The 14,438-nt window shown below is 35.2% G+C and overlaps 1 protein-coding gene across 1 annotated transcript in view; it reads right to left on the reverse strand.

The window, feature by feature from the left end:
- PAWR (pro-apoptotic WT1 regulator) overlaps nucleotides 1-14,438 on the reverse strand; it is a 136,473-nt gene that overhangs the window by 32,028 nt on the left and 90,007 nt on the right. Inside the window, 1 exon segment of the mRNA XM_042947240.1 lies at nucleotides 8,796-8,830. Within this exon segment, the coding sequence (XP_042803174.1) occupies nucleotides 8,796-8,830 (35 nt within the window).

The raw sequence follows: 14,438 nt of genomic DNA on the forward strand, positions 1-14,438 counted from the left end.
AGTAAGGTATCTCTGAAGTCATATCATATTATAGAAGAGCATTAGAATCATTTTTAAAAAACTTTCCCCTTAAAATATTCAGTTACCTAAACCAACAACATTATTTGTGTAGAAATTACAATCCTGACAACCACAAACATCAAAACCTAGAAATATGGATATCCCTTAATAACTCTGTATCTGCCTGAGGTACAAGCTTAAAACAGTATTTTTTAGAAAATTTAAACAATTAACAATTTCTAAGATTCTTCATATTAGGCTTGCCAATACATAAATGATAGTATTATACAAATTCAAAACAAGGAATAATTATTAGAAAACAAAATCAGTGCTGTATCCCCATTATGTACTAGATCTGTAAGAAATACTGTCAAAACTGTGAATATTGTTACTTGATCTTATTGCCAAATTTAGATCTGTGTACTTTAAAAACAAATGCTTTCAACCTATTTTGAGGGACATATATGTACAATGCAGAATACACAGAATAAAAGACTGTTTCATTAACTCCAAAAAGTCTGTAATACTCTACTGAGGAATGTTAACACAAATCTCTAACTAATATAATTCCAAAAAGAATCTCCTTTGCCCTTAGCTATAAAAAAATACTAACTATAATGTTCAGAAAAGGGAAAAGAATAAAGTATCATCAAAGATAAATACTTCCATTTTCAGAAAGTTTTTCCCCACTGGGAGTTTTTACATCTTTTGTGGTAAGTCTAGGGAGGTGTTATATTGGGGAATAAAACACTGTTTTTCTAAAACTATCATGAGAACAAGATTGGCACAGTATTATAAGATTAGAGCTAGAGGAATTTTCCACTAAAGTAGGTATTTTAAGGCTTAGTAATTATAAGAAATACAAGACTTATGAGTAAAATCCCACTTTTAGAATGGGTATCAAGAATTTAGCAGTATTGGATAAACCATGAAACCCTTAAATAACCAACAAGTACATGATTGGCCTCCATATTTTTACCATGTTTCGCTATCTTATTCTCCCCCATCATTAGTCCCACTCCTCATAACAGCCCCTTACTCTGTGTGTAGACTTTCTCTTTCCTCTTCCTTTACACACGAGTGCACGTGCATATACACACACACACACACAACTCAATGTCAAAATCAAAAACTCTCAGACTCTATTCAAACTATGATATATATTAATTGTAGGATATGAAAAATATAAATCAATTATCTCCAGTAATCCCACCAACCCAGAGATAATTGCCAATACATTTCACAACATAGTAGTTCTTAACCTTTTATACTCAGCTTCCTTTGAAAATCTATTGAAAAGATCTGTCCCAGATAAACAATAAATTATTTTACATATTAGTTCATCAATAGATTTCAAGTTATAAACACCTGATCTATGTTATGAGACTTTGTTTTGTATCATACTTTGTAATATGTTCACCCTCTCCCATTTAACATAAATAGGTAATTATTATCCTATATAATTAATAGTTTTCTACATCATCAGTTTAATGTCTGCATTATAACTATACTATATTAATTTTTGGCATATTAAATAGAGTGAATTAACCTAAAGAGATAAAATATGACAACTATCTCACCATATATACCCAGTTGCTCAAATTTTACTACCTGAGGGATAGACAAAACAAATCCAGAAAACATTCTTCCAGATGTAAGTCACTGTACTTGGTAAAAACAGCTAAAATTATATGCACTTCATTTTTATCTTAATGTGTGTGGGCGCCTGGATGGCTCAGTTATTAAGCATCTGACTTTGGCTCAGGTCATCATTTGTGATATTGGCTCGATATCACCATTTGTGAGATCGAGCCCCGCTTCGGGTGAACCCCACTTTTCTCTTTCTCTTTCTCTTTTTCTCTCTCTCTCTACTCTCTCTCCATCTGCTCCTCCTAGATTCTCTCTCTGCCCCTCGTTCACTTGTGCCCTCTCTCTCAAAAAAAAAAAAGAAAAAAATGTATCACCCAAACAGCCAAGCATACTACCTTGCATCTCACAACTATTCAAAACATATTTGATAAAACATCCATTTTATTTTTTTCAGAAAAGTCTTCAACTAAGCAATATGAAAAATGTCTATGTATTTATTAAGAGTAAATAGGAACCACAAAAAATTTACACATGAATGTTCCTAATATGTTCACATAGGCCAAAAAGTAGAAACACCCCAAATGTCCATCCTGTGATATTATCCACGCAGGCTACAACACAGATAAATCTTGCAGACATAATGCTAAACGAAAGAAGCCAGACCAAAAGGCCACATATAGTATGACTTCATTTATATGCATTATCCAACATAGGCAAATCTATAAAAACACATAGCAGAGTACTGGTTGCTAAAGCTAAGGGGAAGGCGAAAATAGGGACTGGCCATTTCCTGGGTATGGGGTTTCCTTTTTTTTTTTTTTTTTTTTGTGGAGAGTAGTTCTGGAACTAGATAGCGGTCATGGCTATACAACACTGTGTAAGTAAGTACTATCAACCACTGAATTGTACACTTTTAAACATCATGAACCATCTGAACTATACCTCAAAACTCTCTAAAAAAGAGATTAAATATGGAATAGCAAGTTCAAATTAGTGATCAATATCCAAGGAAATATAATACATAAAATGCACTTAAAAATGATACTGCACAAAATATTGTTACATAATTTCTCTTTCATGAATATAAAGATAACTTTAGATTTTGTTGGAACTGAAGATTGTAAGAACAAAAGTTATTTTCCCATACTGCAGCCAAAGTAAAGACAGCTGAGGAGATTCTGTGAAATCTAAAGCCACTGAAGTGGAAGTTACTTTGCAAAAAAAACTATGTTAAACAAACAAACAAACAAAAAAATCCAGTTACTGGTACTGTCCAGTTACTTGGGAGTCAAAATAGGCTAAATCAAACTCTGAATCAAACATCTTACATTCTACCCATACTAGGCAAATTAACATTAACATAAGGTAAATCAACATATGTTGATAAAATCAACCAATTAATATCTGTCTTATCTCACACAAGTCACTAAACTTCACTGTACCTCAGTTTGCTCATTTGTAAAATGAGTATAAAGAAACATTTCCCTCATAAGGGTGTTGGGAAAATTAACTGAATTAACATATAAGGAAAGTACTGTTAAGAGTGTATGGTACATAATAAATATTATGTAAATTTTAGCTAATAATATTTACAACATAGATAAAAGTTCACATATCCACAAGGAAACAATTCAGTCCACAAAATGTACCAGTGTCTCAATTACTTTTAAATGATCATTTTTTGACATTCATGTCATTTGCAAGATCCATTAACCAGAAGAACCACAGTTAGAATACTGTATGCCTTACACCATTTGGTAAAATACAGAATATACTAATACAAAAATATGACATCTTGAGAAAGAATAGATTTCTTTAGAAACAAGTCCCAAGACGACTTTTTTCTCTTCAACTACCAAAAGATACCTTTTGTCTTTAGTCTGTAATTCTCACCTACAAAGAATTTCGCTGATTGTTTTGGTTTGATCCCTGACCAACAAACCGAAGAAATTTCTGGTGACTCAGTGGTTCTCAAAACATAAGTGCAATCAAACAAGAACTACTGGTTTTAAAACAATGGTTATAAAGTTCTATTTAGAAAAAAGTTGCGACATCGAAAATCTTGCATGAAAATGGTTTCTGAATAAATTATTCACTTTCTAAACTTACATAGGTTCTATTCAATTTCCAATGAAAGAGTTTAAGAATCAAGTGACAAATAAAGGTTTGAACTTCTCTGTATATTAGCTCAAAAACAACAGATGTGAGATAGTAAGAATTTGAGATATAGTATCTTTTAAAAGTGAGGCCTCTCTTTTTCACAGTAAGTGAAGTGTAAAAAGGAGAGTTATCTGAAATCAGATGGGAAGTTGTAACACCACACACGAATGGCTGTGGCTCATACGGAGGTAAGTTGGTAGATGTGTGATGTGTATATTTTGTGTATTCCTCCGTGGTTCAGTTGAGCTGGATAGTTTTCTATGTTTGCCTAGTGTTTCTGATGAACAAAATTGTGCATAAGCAAACATAAAATTTGTGTTATGGTCAAATTATTCCCTACTATAACAACTGGGACAAATTTTAGTTTTCAAAAACAAGTATTATAGCAGAACTGACTGTTAGAGAATGTTGGCTCTTAAGGAAAAGAATCATAGTCACATTTAATCCAAATAAAGAATAAGGGCAGCTGGTAGTCTCAGAGGAACATGCAACTCTTGATCCCGGGGTTATGAGTTTGAGCCCCATGTTGGATGTAGAGATTGCTTAAATAAATAAAAATAAAAAATAAAGAAATTATGGGTCACCAAAGCAGTTACAATGAACAGTTCTGTACATCACTGAAAGGGAGAAAAGCAGAGAACGCTATTGATACTAGCCATTCTCTTTAAAACATAAAAGCTGAAGTAATATTAACTAAGCAGCACACCAGAATACAAAACTGTATGTCTATTATGCTCACAGTTAAACAAATAAAAAGCCTAAAGGGGCACCTGGGTGGCTCAATCGGTTAAGCGTCCGACTTCAGCTCAGGTCATGATCTCACAGCTTGTGAGTTTGAACCCCACATCAGGCTCTGTGCTGACAGCTCAGAGCCTGGAACCTGCTTCGGATTCTGAGTCTCCCCTCTCTCTGCCCCTCCCATTCTCATTCTCTGTCTCTGTCTCTCAATAAAAAATAAACATTAAAAAAAATTTTTTTTAAAGCTACATAAATGAAACCTAAAATTAAGGTTACTAGAAAGGAGGATGACTTAGAAGCACTTATGACTTGGCACAATTACTTAATAAAGTAATTAATACTGAATTAAATATATTTGTGAAAACAAAACAACCAGTTAATTACTATGTGAGAATAAAACTTAGTATTTGTCTTAGCTTGTTTCCCATGTTTTTTAATCAGAACCATTCTTGATGGTTGAATTACTTAAATAAAAATGGTAAATTATACACCTTGATTAATCCTACCCATTGCAAGTCATTTTAGAACTGTCTTTTTTTTTTTGAAGTGTATGACAGTTTTATTTAGATATCATATTGAGCAGACTATCTATAAGCACACATCTACTAATCTGTCTTGCCTTTGAAAAAAAATCCTTGTTTTAACCAACGCACTATGAACTTAACCAAGTAAGCATATTAACAAAGTCACACATTGAAAAAAAAAAAAAGCCTACAAATACATGGCACTGACACTGATCCATCTTTCCTAAACCCTGAATTTCAAAAATTTCATTATCTCCATCTCCAAATAGTTTTTAAACATGTTTCAAAAAGGAAATTAGTCAGGGGGCGCCTGGGTGGCTCAGTCGATTAAGCAGCTGACTTTGGCCCTGGTCATGATCTCACAGTTCCTGAGGCTCTGTGCTGACAGCTCAGAGTCTGGAGCCTGTTTCAGATTCTGTATTCTGTATCTTTCTTTCTCTCTCTCTCTCTCTCTCTCTCTCTCTCTCTCTCTCTCTCTCCCTCCCTCCCTCCCTCCCTCCCTCTGCCCCTCCCCTGCTCGTACTCTGTCACACTCCCTCTCTCTCTCTTTCAAGAACAAAAAAAAAAAAAAAAGGGGGGGGGTGAGGAAAACACTTAAAAAAAAAAAAGGAAATTAGTATCAGTTTTTAAGAGATGCTCTAGATAAACAAGTTGATTCAGTAAAATACAGCCTAACTAGATTGAGTGTATAACAAACTCAGTGCTCAAAAAGTACATTCTTGATATTTGTAAGAAAAAATTACATATTAAATTCATAATTTATAACAGCACACATACAAACTAATCTTGTGGGTTCTTGTATCTAATGATTTTTTAAGTGTATTCATTTAGAAAAAGAGAGTGAATGAATGAATGAATGAATGAATCCCAAGCAGGCTCTGCACTGTCATCACAGAGCCCTACATGAGGCTCGAACTCACAAACCCATGAGATAATGACCTGAGCTAAAATCAAGAGATGGATACTTAACCAACAACCGAGCCACCCAGGCATCCCTGTAATGATTTTTTAAGAGTTTGTCTAGCTGTGTACAGGAGATAAGTTATTTGATGTACTGAAAATATTTTCTAACATATGAGGTCAAACTTCTAATCTTTAGCCATTCTTCCTTTTTTTTAAATCCTCATTAGTCGGCAGACACAAATCACCAAGGAACATCCATTCCCTAGTCATTGCTACAACTTGCTGACAAATTAATGAAAGTAACGAACTATTGATGCACAATTTAACAAATTCCTCTAGATAAGGAATTGATAATTTCAGATACAGATCTTGAGTTTTATGTTTAGTTTTTTTTTTTTAGTATTTTTTTCTTTTTAGACAGTATTCAAACAAGGAGTTGTTGTAAGTCAGTGAATAATGACTAGAAGCTTTTAAGAATGTATGTTTTATAACAATGTTAAACAGGGCTAAACCTTTGAAAGCTGAAAAGTAACAAAACATGCTCTAGGTAACAAAAATAACAAAAGTACCAATGCAGGAATAGGTCCCAAGTAAAATGATCTAAAAAGCTTATAATAAACACATACATGATGGAAAACCAATTTTCTTCCTGATTTAACACAATGATACATAAAGTTTTTGATGAGTATTTATAAGAAAATTATTCCCTTGTTGATTCTACTTAACACTAATCTGAAAAGTATCAATTTTAATTCAATGTTTAATATTTAATAAATAAATACTTATACATTTGTTAAGTTACTGAAGTTTATCTTTATTCCCCAAACCAAAAACTAATGGTAAATTTTTTTTTTGGTTTGAGGTAGCCTGAAAATACGCCAAATCAGAGCTATTTGGCAATAATTTCTGTCAAAAGAAAAGATTTCCAGTTTAAGCTATTCATGTTAAGTAGAAATTAATAAGCCATGTACAAATGTTAGAAGCTTAGAGGCACCTGGGTGGCTCAGTTGGTTAAGTGCCTGACTCTTGATTTCGGCTCAGGTCATGATCTCACAGTTCATGAGTTCAGGCCCTGCATCAGGCTCTATGCTGGCAGTGCAGAGCCTATTTGGGATTTTCTCTCTCTCCCTCTCTCTTTCTGCCCCTACCCTGCTCATGCTCTTGTGCGTGCTCTCTCTCTAAAAATAAACAAGTATTTTTTTTAAACTGTCAGAAGCTAAAAGGAATCACAGGTTTCATTATACCTAAACCAAAATTACTCAGAAATGAAAATTAAAGAAGCAGTAACAAACATAGTTCACCTGAGACAGTTTCCGACCTACTTAATTCAATTACTGATTATCTTGGCCTTACTCCTTTCTACCACTATGGCCCATAGTAAAACTTAAAAATTAAATTTTAGGGGTGTCTAGATGGCTCAGTCAGTTGAGCATTGAACTCTTGATTTCAGCTCCGGTCCTGATCTCACGGTTTGTAAGTTTGAGCCCCGTGTGAGGCTCCTTGCTGATAGCACAGACATGGAAGCCTGCTTGGGATTCTCTCTCTCTCCCTCTCTCTATGCCACCCCCCACTCCCCACATCACACTCACGTGCTCTCTCTCTCTCAAAATAAACAAAAAAAATTTTATTTATTCAATTTGTGTATTTATTTATATGTATTAAAATTAAAGTTCCTCTTAATCAATGTTTTATTTTAGATGGAATATAATAACCAAAACTTTCAACAAAATACTTAAACTTTAACATACAAATAGAGGAAATAAAAGGTTTTATATGTATGAATTTAAGTAGATGGTACAAGCACGTGTGTTCTGAAGTCAGGTTGTCGGAGTTCAAATCTAGACTCTACTGTTAACTAGCTTTGTACCCCTGTGAAATTATTCTACCTCTTGAACCCTACTTCCCTCATCTACAAAACGAATGTAAGTACTGTACCTACTGTACCTATCTTTTAAGATAATTGTCAGAATTGAATGTGAGATTTCTATGTAAAGCACCTTGGACATTATAAACACTTGATAAGGTCTACCATGACTCTATGATTGTTTGCACATGTATGACCACATCTTCTGTAATCTTTACGACTTCAACAGGGAAAAAGGAAGCTAATAGCCCAAGAATCTCCATTAAACAACTTCTCATATCTAATTCTGCTTTTCTTCCTATACAGGTACATATACACTCAAACACATTTTCTGGTAAAAGCAATGCTCATTGTGCAGAGGACTTGGTATGGTCTGAATGTTTTAAGATCCCCCCAAATTCGTATGTTGAAATCCTCATTTACATGGTAATATTAGGAAAGTGGGGTCTTTCGCAAGTGCTTAGGTCACAAAGGTGGAGACTTCATGGATGGAATTAGTTCTCCGATAAAAGAGACCTGAGAGAGCTCCTGGGCTCCTTCTACCACACTAAGGACAAGACAAGTAGTTGTTAGTCTGCAACCCAGAAGAGGGCCTTCACCAGAACCTGACCTTGCTGGCTATCTGATCTCTTACTTCCAGCCTCCGGAACTATGAGAAAAGTAGTTTCTGTTTAAGCCATCCTTTCTTTGGTGTTTTATTATGGCAGTCCAAGCTAATAAAGATAGTATAAGTATTTTCAATGTTCAAATATGTAAGGGAAACTGATTCTAAGTTTTTATTTTGCTAATTTCATCAGTCCCATACAAATTCATGGTATGTACGGTTTTCCAAGACAGCAGGGTATCTCAGAATAAATCATGGTCGGACAGAAAGGACTATACTCCCGCCAACAAATGTAATTTCTTAAGAGCATGATATTAAGGTTTCTTATTTTTCAACAAGGTGTTTGAAACAGTTCTAGTTAGTTAAGTCATGTCTAACTATATGTTGTAGGTCAAAACTTAAGGATTCTTACCTTTTATATCTGCCTGAAACTGTTCTAGATGGCTCCTGTAAAGTAAAAATAACGACATCAGTTTGGGTGTGTGTGCAAGAACACAATTCCAGATTATATAAATCAGTTAATCATGTCTAATTTTGAAAGAAACTAATATGGAACAAATATCAATACTTTTAAAAATTCACAATGCTGGTCAGACTAAACAAGACTCTACATCTGATTTTTCAGACAAAACCAATCACTTTTTTAAAAGTGTATTTTTAATTTAGAAGATTTTTAAAACTCAGAAAATGGAAAAAGCAAGCATCATTCATCAACCAATCAACTTTTTTTTTGGAAGCCAATAAGCATTAAGAACACAATTAGAATCATATACATCTCCCTCCACTGTTTTTTTTGCCCTCGATTAAAAAAAAATTCACCACAGGGGTGCCTGGGTGGCTCAGTCAGTTAAGCGGCTGACTTCGGCTCAGGTCATGATCTCGCGGTCCGTGAGTTCGAGCCCCACGTCGGGCTCTGTGCTCACAGCTCAGAGCCTGGAGCCTGTTTCAGATTCTGTGTCTCCCTCTCTCTGACCCTCCCCCGTTCATGCTCTGTCTCTCTCTGTCTCAAAAATAAATAAACGTTAAAAAAAAAAAATTAAAAAAAAAATTCACCACATACATATAATGATGAATGCCTATTTTCAAAGACACCTAAAAATAAAAAGAAAGTATGATCAGCATAAAAGCTGATGGTAAGCTATCTAAAAGAAAGGTTGCTGAAAGTTAACATTAACCATTGAGGTGGGGAAATTATTACCTTGCAAATAACCAGGCATTTTTCTGTTCAATCTTTTAATAACTCAGGCTCTTCAAATATTTTTTGCAATTTCATTTTAATAAAACCAGTCAAAATGAAATGAGTCGTTTTAAAAATTGGTAATTCTTTTCTTCTAGTTATCATTAAAAATCTCCAAGAGAGACTCTACAGTAAAGAACAAATGATGTTAAAATCAGAGAATAAGCTCCCTTTATAAAATGACTAGATTCCAGACTAAAACAGCAAATACTGATTGCATGGTACAATAAAGGACATTATACAGTACAGCAAACCATATGGTTAACAGTAAGATTTAGATCCAAGTTCCAACCAGACAGGCTTCAGTAGCTATGAAACTATGGGTAAGTTGTGTTGTTGTTGTTGTTGTTTTTTACTGTCTATTCGTTTTCGACAGAGACAGAGCATGAGCGGGGGAGGGGCAGAGAGAGAGGGAGACACAGAATCTGAAGCAGGCTCCAGGCTCTGAGCTGTCAGCACAAAGCCCAACGTGGAGCTCAAAGCTCAAGTCAGAGGCTTAACTGAATGAGCCATCCAGGCACCCCTATGGCTAAGTTTTTAAACTTCTATCAGTCTCAGTTTCTCATCTCTAAAATAGGAGTAACATTGTGCATTTTATTAGATTATTGGGGATTAAAGGACATGAATGAACAAAAATTTGCACAACTCCTTTACAATAAGCTTACAATTTATATTCCACAACTAAGACTTTTTTTAAGCAGGGATATGAAAAAATCTTTACTAACTTTTCTATGTGGAATTTCAGTAAATCTGTCTCAATTATTCCAAGTCAGCATATTCCTATTAGGAAAGCTTAAACTGCTTATTTGAATATGTTTACCTCAACTTTTCATGTATGGCATACGTCTTATTTTCTGGAAGACAGGGATTCCCACCTTTGAGTCTTTTTCCTCCAAAACCCCAGCTCAAATCATATACAATCAATATGCATGGACAATGTATGGAAATAACTCCCCTAATAATGTAACACTACAGAAAAGTACCTCTTTGGAATTTACCAGTTGCAGAAAATAACCAGGGGACAGACAGATACTAGAAGTGTCCATATGCATGAGTTTGACCCCTTACCAGGATTACCTCTGGAGAAGCCATGCTTTGACAGTTGGTTTAAAGATATTTTAACTCTCCTTTGGGCATCAGATGTTTTTACAAGAAGGGACTGTAACAAAGCTTAGCAAGTAAACTTTCTCGAAAGAGTCTTTTATCTGTTTGTCATTAAAGTGGCAGTTCCTAAAGACGGGGCAGAGTATTTGTACCTTATACGTCAAACATGTAAAACAAATCTTCTCTGAGAATATCTCTAACAACAACAAAGAATATACTTTATAAAACCTAGTTTTAACATTATTTTTGAAACCAAAATAACTAGGTTAAAATGTTTAGTCACTGGTTATTTAGATAAAGTAGAAAGAAATACTAAGCTTATGTGTATCCATTTAAAGTACCTTTTATGGAATGTAGATGATAATGATTTCATATGAAACTTTTACCCCTAAAGTTTCACAAACAGTATTCAACATTTTTTATTAATCTTTCTCTTTATTTATTTATTTTGGGAGAGAGAAAGTATGAGCAGGGGAGGGGCAGACAGGGAGGGAGAGAGAATCCCAAGCAGGCTCAGCACTGTCAGTGCAGAGCCCGATGCAGGGCTCGAACTCAAGAATCACAAGACTGAGACCTGAGCGAAAATCAAGAGCCAGATGCTTAACCAACCATACCACTCAGGCACCTCACTCAACTAACATTTCATAAAGGTTTTCATTTACAAATTTCCCTAATCTTACTCTACATGAACTAAAACTAACACACAACATTAAATGATGTCTAAATATGCATTAGGAAAAAAATGCTAATAATGCCATAGGTTCCAAAACAACACCTTTCTCTCATTTTGGTTATAACTGAAATATTTTAAAAGATGACATCAGCTTGATTATCCAGACTACCTTTCACTGAAATGGAGTAAGCAGAATTGCTAAATGAGAATAGCCTTTACTGGATTTACTGATTTGTGGGTTACTGATAGATTGATTGAGATGACAGGAACAAGATTACAATAAATAATATTTCTGAAGTTTAACATAATCATTTTCCTTAATACTTTTGGTAAAACTCTGACTAAAAACAGATTTAGAGTAGAATTTTAACAAATGTAGAAATGTGAAATGAAGATTGTTTTCAGCAACAGTCTGGTGGCATTATACTAATTTTATATTTTGACCCAATTATAAATGACTTAAAGTCAGGATCAAACAAGTTTCCAGTTAAGTATACTAACAGAAGTTGTATAATATCGGTTTTCTAGATTTCTTGCAGCATTTTTTTTAACAACTAGTCACTTGAAACATATCTCAATTAAGCTTCACACACCATTTTCTTTTTGAGAGGCAGAGAGAGACAGAGCATGAGTGGTGGAGGGGCAGAGAGAGAGGGAGACACAGAATCTGAAGCAGGCTCCAGGCTCTGAGCTGTCAGCACAGAGCCCAATGCAGGCCTCGAACCCACGAACCGTGGGATGATGACCTGAGCCAAAGTCGGACACTCAACTGACTGAGCCACGCAGGCGCCCCTCACACAGTATTTTCTATGCAGCTAGTTTGGTGCAATTGATAAAATCAGAACCTGATCAAATTGTTCCATGTTCATGTCCAAGATCTGTAAACAATTAGAATTTAAGCTTATTTCTATATATCTATTTTTTCAATAGTTAGATTCTGAGACAGAACACACTTAAACTTATCATTATTACTTTTTTGTTGTTGATGTTGTTGTTACAGTGAGACAGAATGAGAGCGAGACACAGAGGGAGAGAGAGAATCTTAGGCAGGCTCCATGCTCAGTGCAGAGCCCGACACAGGGCTCAATCCCACGACCCTGGGATCAAGACCTGAGCCAAAATCAAGAATCAGATGCTCAACCAACTGAGCCACCCAAGCACTCAAAGCTTATTCTTTATTGGTAGATTTAAATAGGGTCTTTTATTAGATTACACATTTTGTAGCTAAATGTTACTTCACAATAATTCTAGTAATCAAATTACATTCCTTCATAATGGAATGTTTCTCAAAATGGATAGACTATATTTGTATGAGAACTAGTATAGAAGAAGAAATTGGGAGGAGTGGTAGCCTGCTTCTCGTGTGTGTATTCAAGATGGACAATTACAGATGCAGTTTAAAGTAATCTCTAAAACTCTTGCCAAAAAGAGAAAATATTAGAAAAAAACAAAATCAAGAGCAGGGATCCTCTTTTATAATTTAAAAATTACAATACTTTTTTTAATGTTTATTTATCTTTGAGAGACAGAGAGAGAGAGAGAGTGCAAGCCAGGGAAAGGTAGAGAAGGAGAGGGAGACAGAGGATCCAAAGCGGGCTCTGCACTGACAGCAGAGAGCCCAATGCAGGGCTTGAACTCATGAACCATGAGAACATGACCTGAACCAAAGTCAGATGCTCAACCACTGAGCCACCCAGGCACCCTTAAAATTATAATACTTTTAAGAAGGAAAATGCTTGATGTTTTTTACACATTAATACTCTACGCAAATGTAAACTTCACCTCAGATTTGTTAACTAGAAGCCTCTATATTTCTGTGGCAACAAAGAACAACTCAATAATTACTATACCTATTAAAGTTGACAATTCCAGTCTAAATGGGGGGAAGGGTGTGGAGGAGAAATACCAGTATCATTGAAATGACTTGTAAAAAAACAACTGCTAAGACTGACATTGGTCTTAAAAGTTTCAAAGACTATGTAATTAGACCTTCTGGTAACCTCAAAGCCTGTTACACAACTGATTTAAAATAATACTTTGTCAGAAATAATCTTCCTTGCAATGGGATGGTTTATATTACTACAGGGAAGGAGAAAGACCTATATAGAGCTTAGAAAATGTTGGCAAGGCACCAACTGTTTGTGTAAGTTTAAATAAGACATTCTTGCTTCAGTTAAGCTTAGAATGGTCACTAAAGAAATCCCACGAATTGTCTTTACAGGTGCACTGGCAGATCAGAACTTGTAAAGTATAAACAAATATAAAAGCATGTGTGAAATATGATCAGAGAAATACAAGCCCAACTAAATATAGCAAAAATAATACTAAAGTTATTCAAACAAACTAATTAATGACAAAGCCATAGCTCTCAATAAAATTATGGCATAACATGCTAACTGGCCCTCAGGACTAAATTAAAGCAGCTATACTGGTATATGTAATGTAGCAAGATACACTGCTGAGGATGAATGCAGAACAAAGTATCTGTAATGTATAATTGATAAAACAGTAAGAAAAATGACAAAACAAGAACTTTATCAAATTAACAAAGATTAAAACAGGAAAAACTCATCATTCCCCTTCTTTTTCTGAATGATTCAGTCCTAAAGCCATTAGATAGGGCAGAGCTAGATAGGGAGAAAACAGTGCCCCAAACCAGGCAATCAGAAGACTGGAGCCCTACATGAAGAAGAACAGTCTCCAAGGAGAAGCAACCCAGCATGAGGTCTCAGAGTCTGAACATGAACAAAGAAAGACCCTAGGAAGGGCAGCCTAACACAGGATGACAGAAGCTAAGCAGGGTAAGGAAGGAATCCTGGGGAGTGGAAGAGGAGGGGTGATCTAGGGCAGCGAGTCACAACTCAAGCAGGGTAGAGAGGGCATCCAGGATGCCCAAGCCTAAAGAGTGTCAGCAGAGTGTTCATGCACAAGGAAAGCCAACATGGGATATCAGCAGAACCCACTTGTGGTGAGGAGGGCATAAATACAGGCAAAGGGTGGCAATGAGAGATAGGTTACATACAAGGGATTGAACAAATAAG

This window comes from Panthera leo, chromosome B4, assembly GCF_018350215.1.
Source record: "Panthera leo isolate Ple1 chromosome B4, P.leo_Ple1_pat1.1, whole genome shotgun sequence".
Taxonomy (NCBI): domain Eukaryota; kingdom Metazoa; phylum Chordata; class Mammalia; order Carnivora; family Felidae; genus Panthera; species Panthera leo.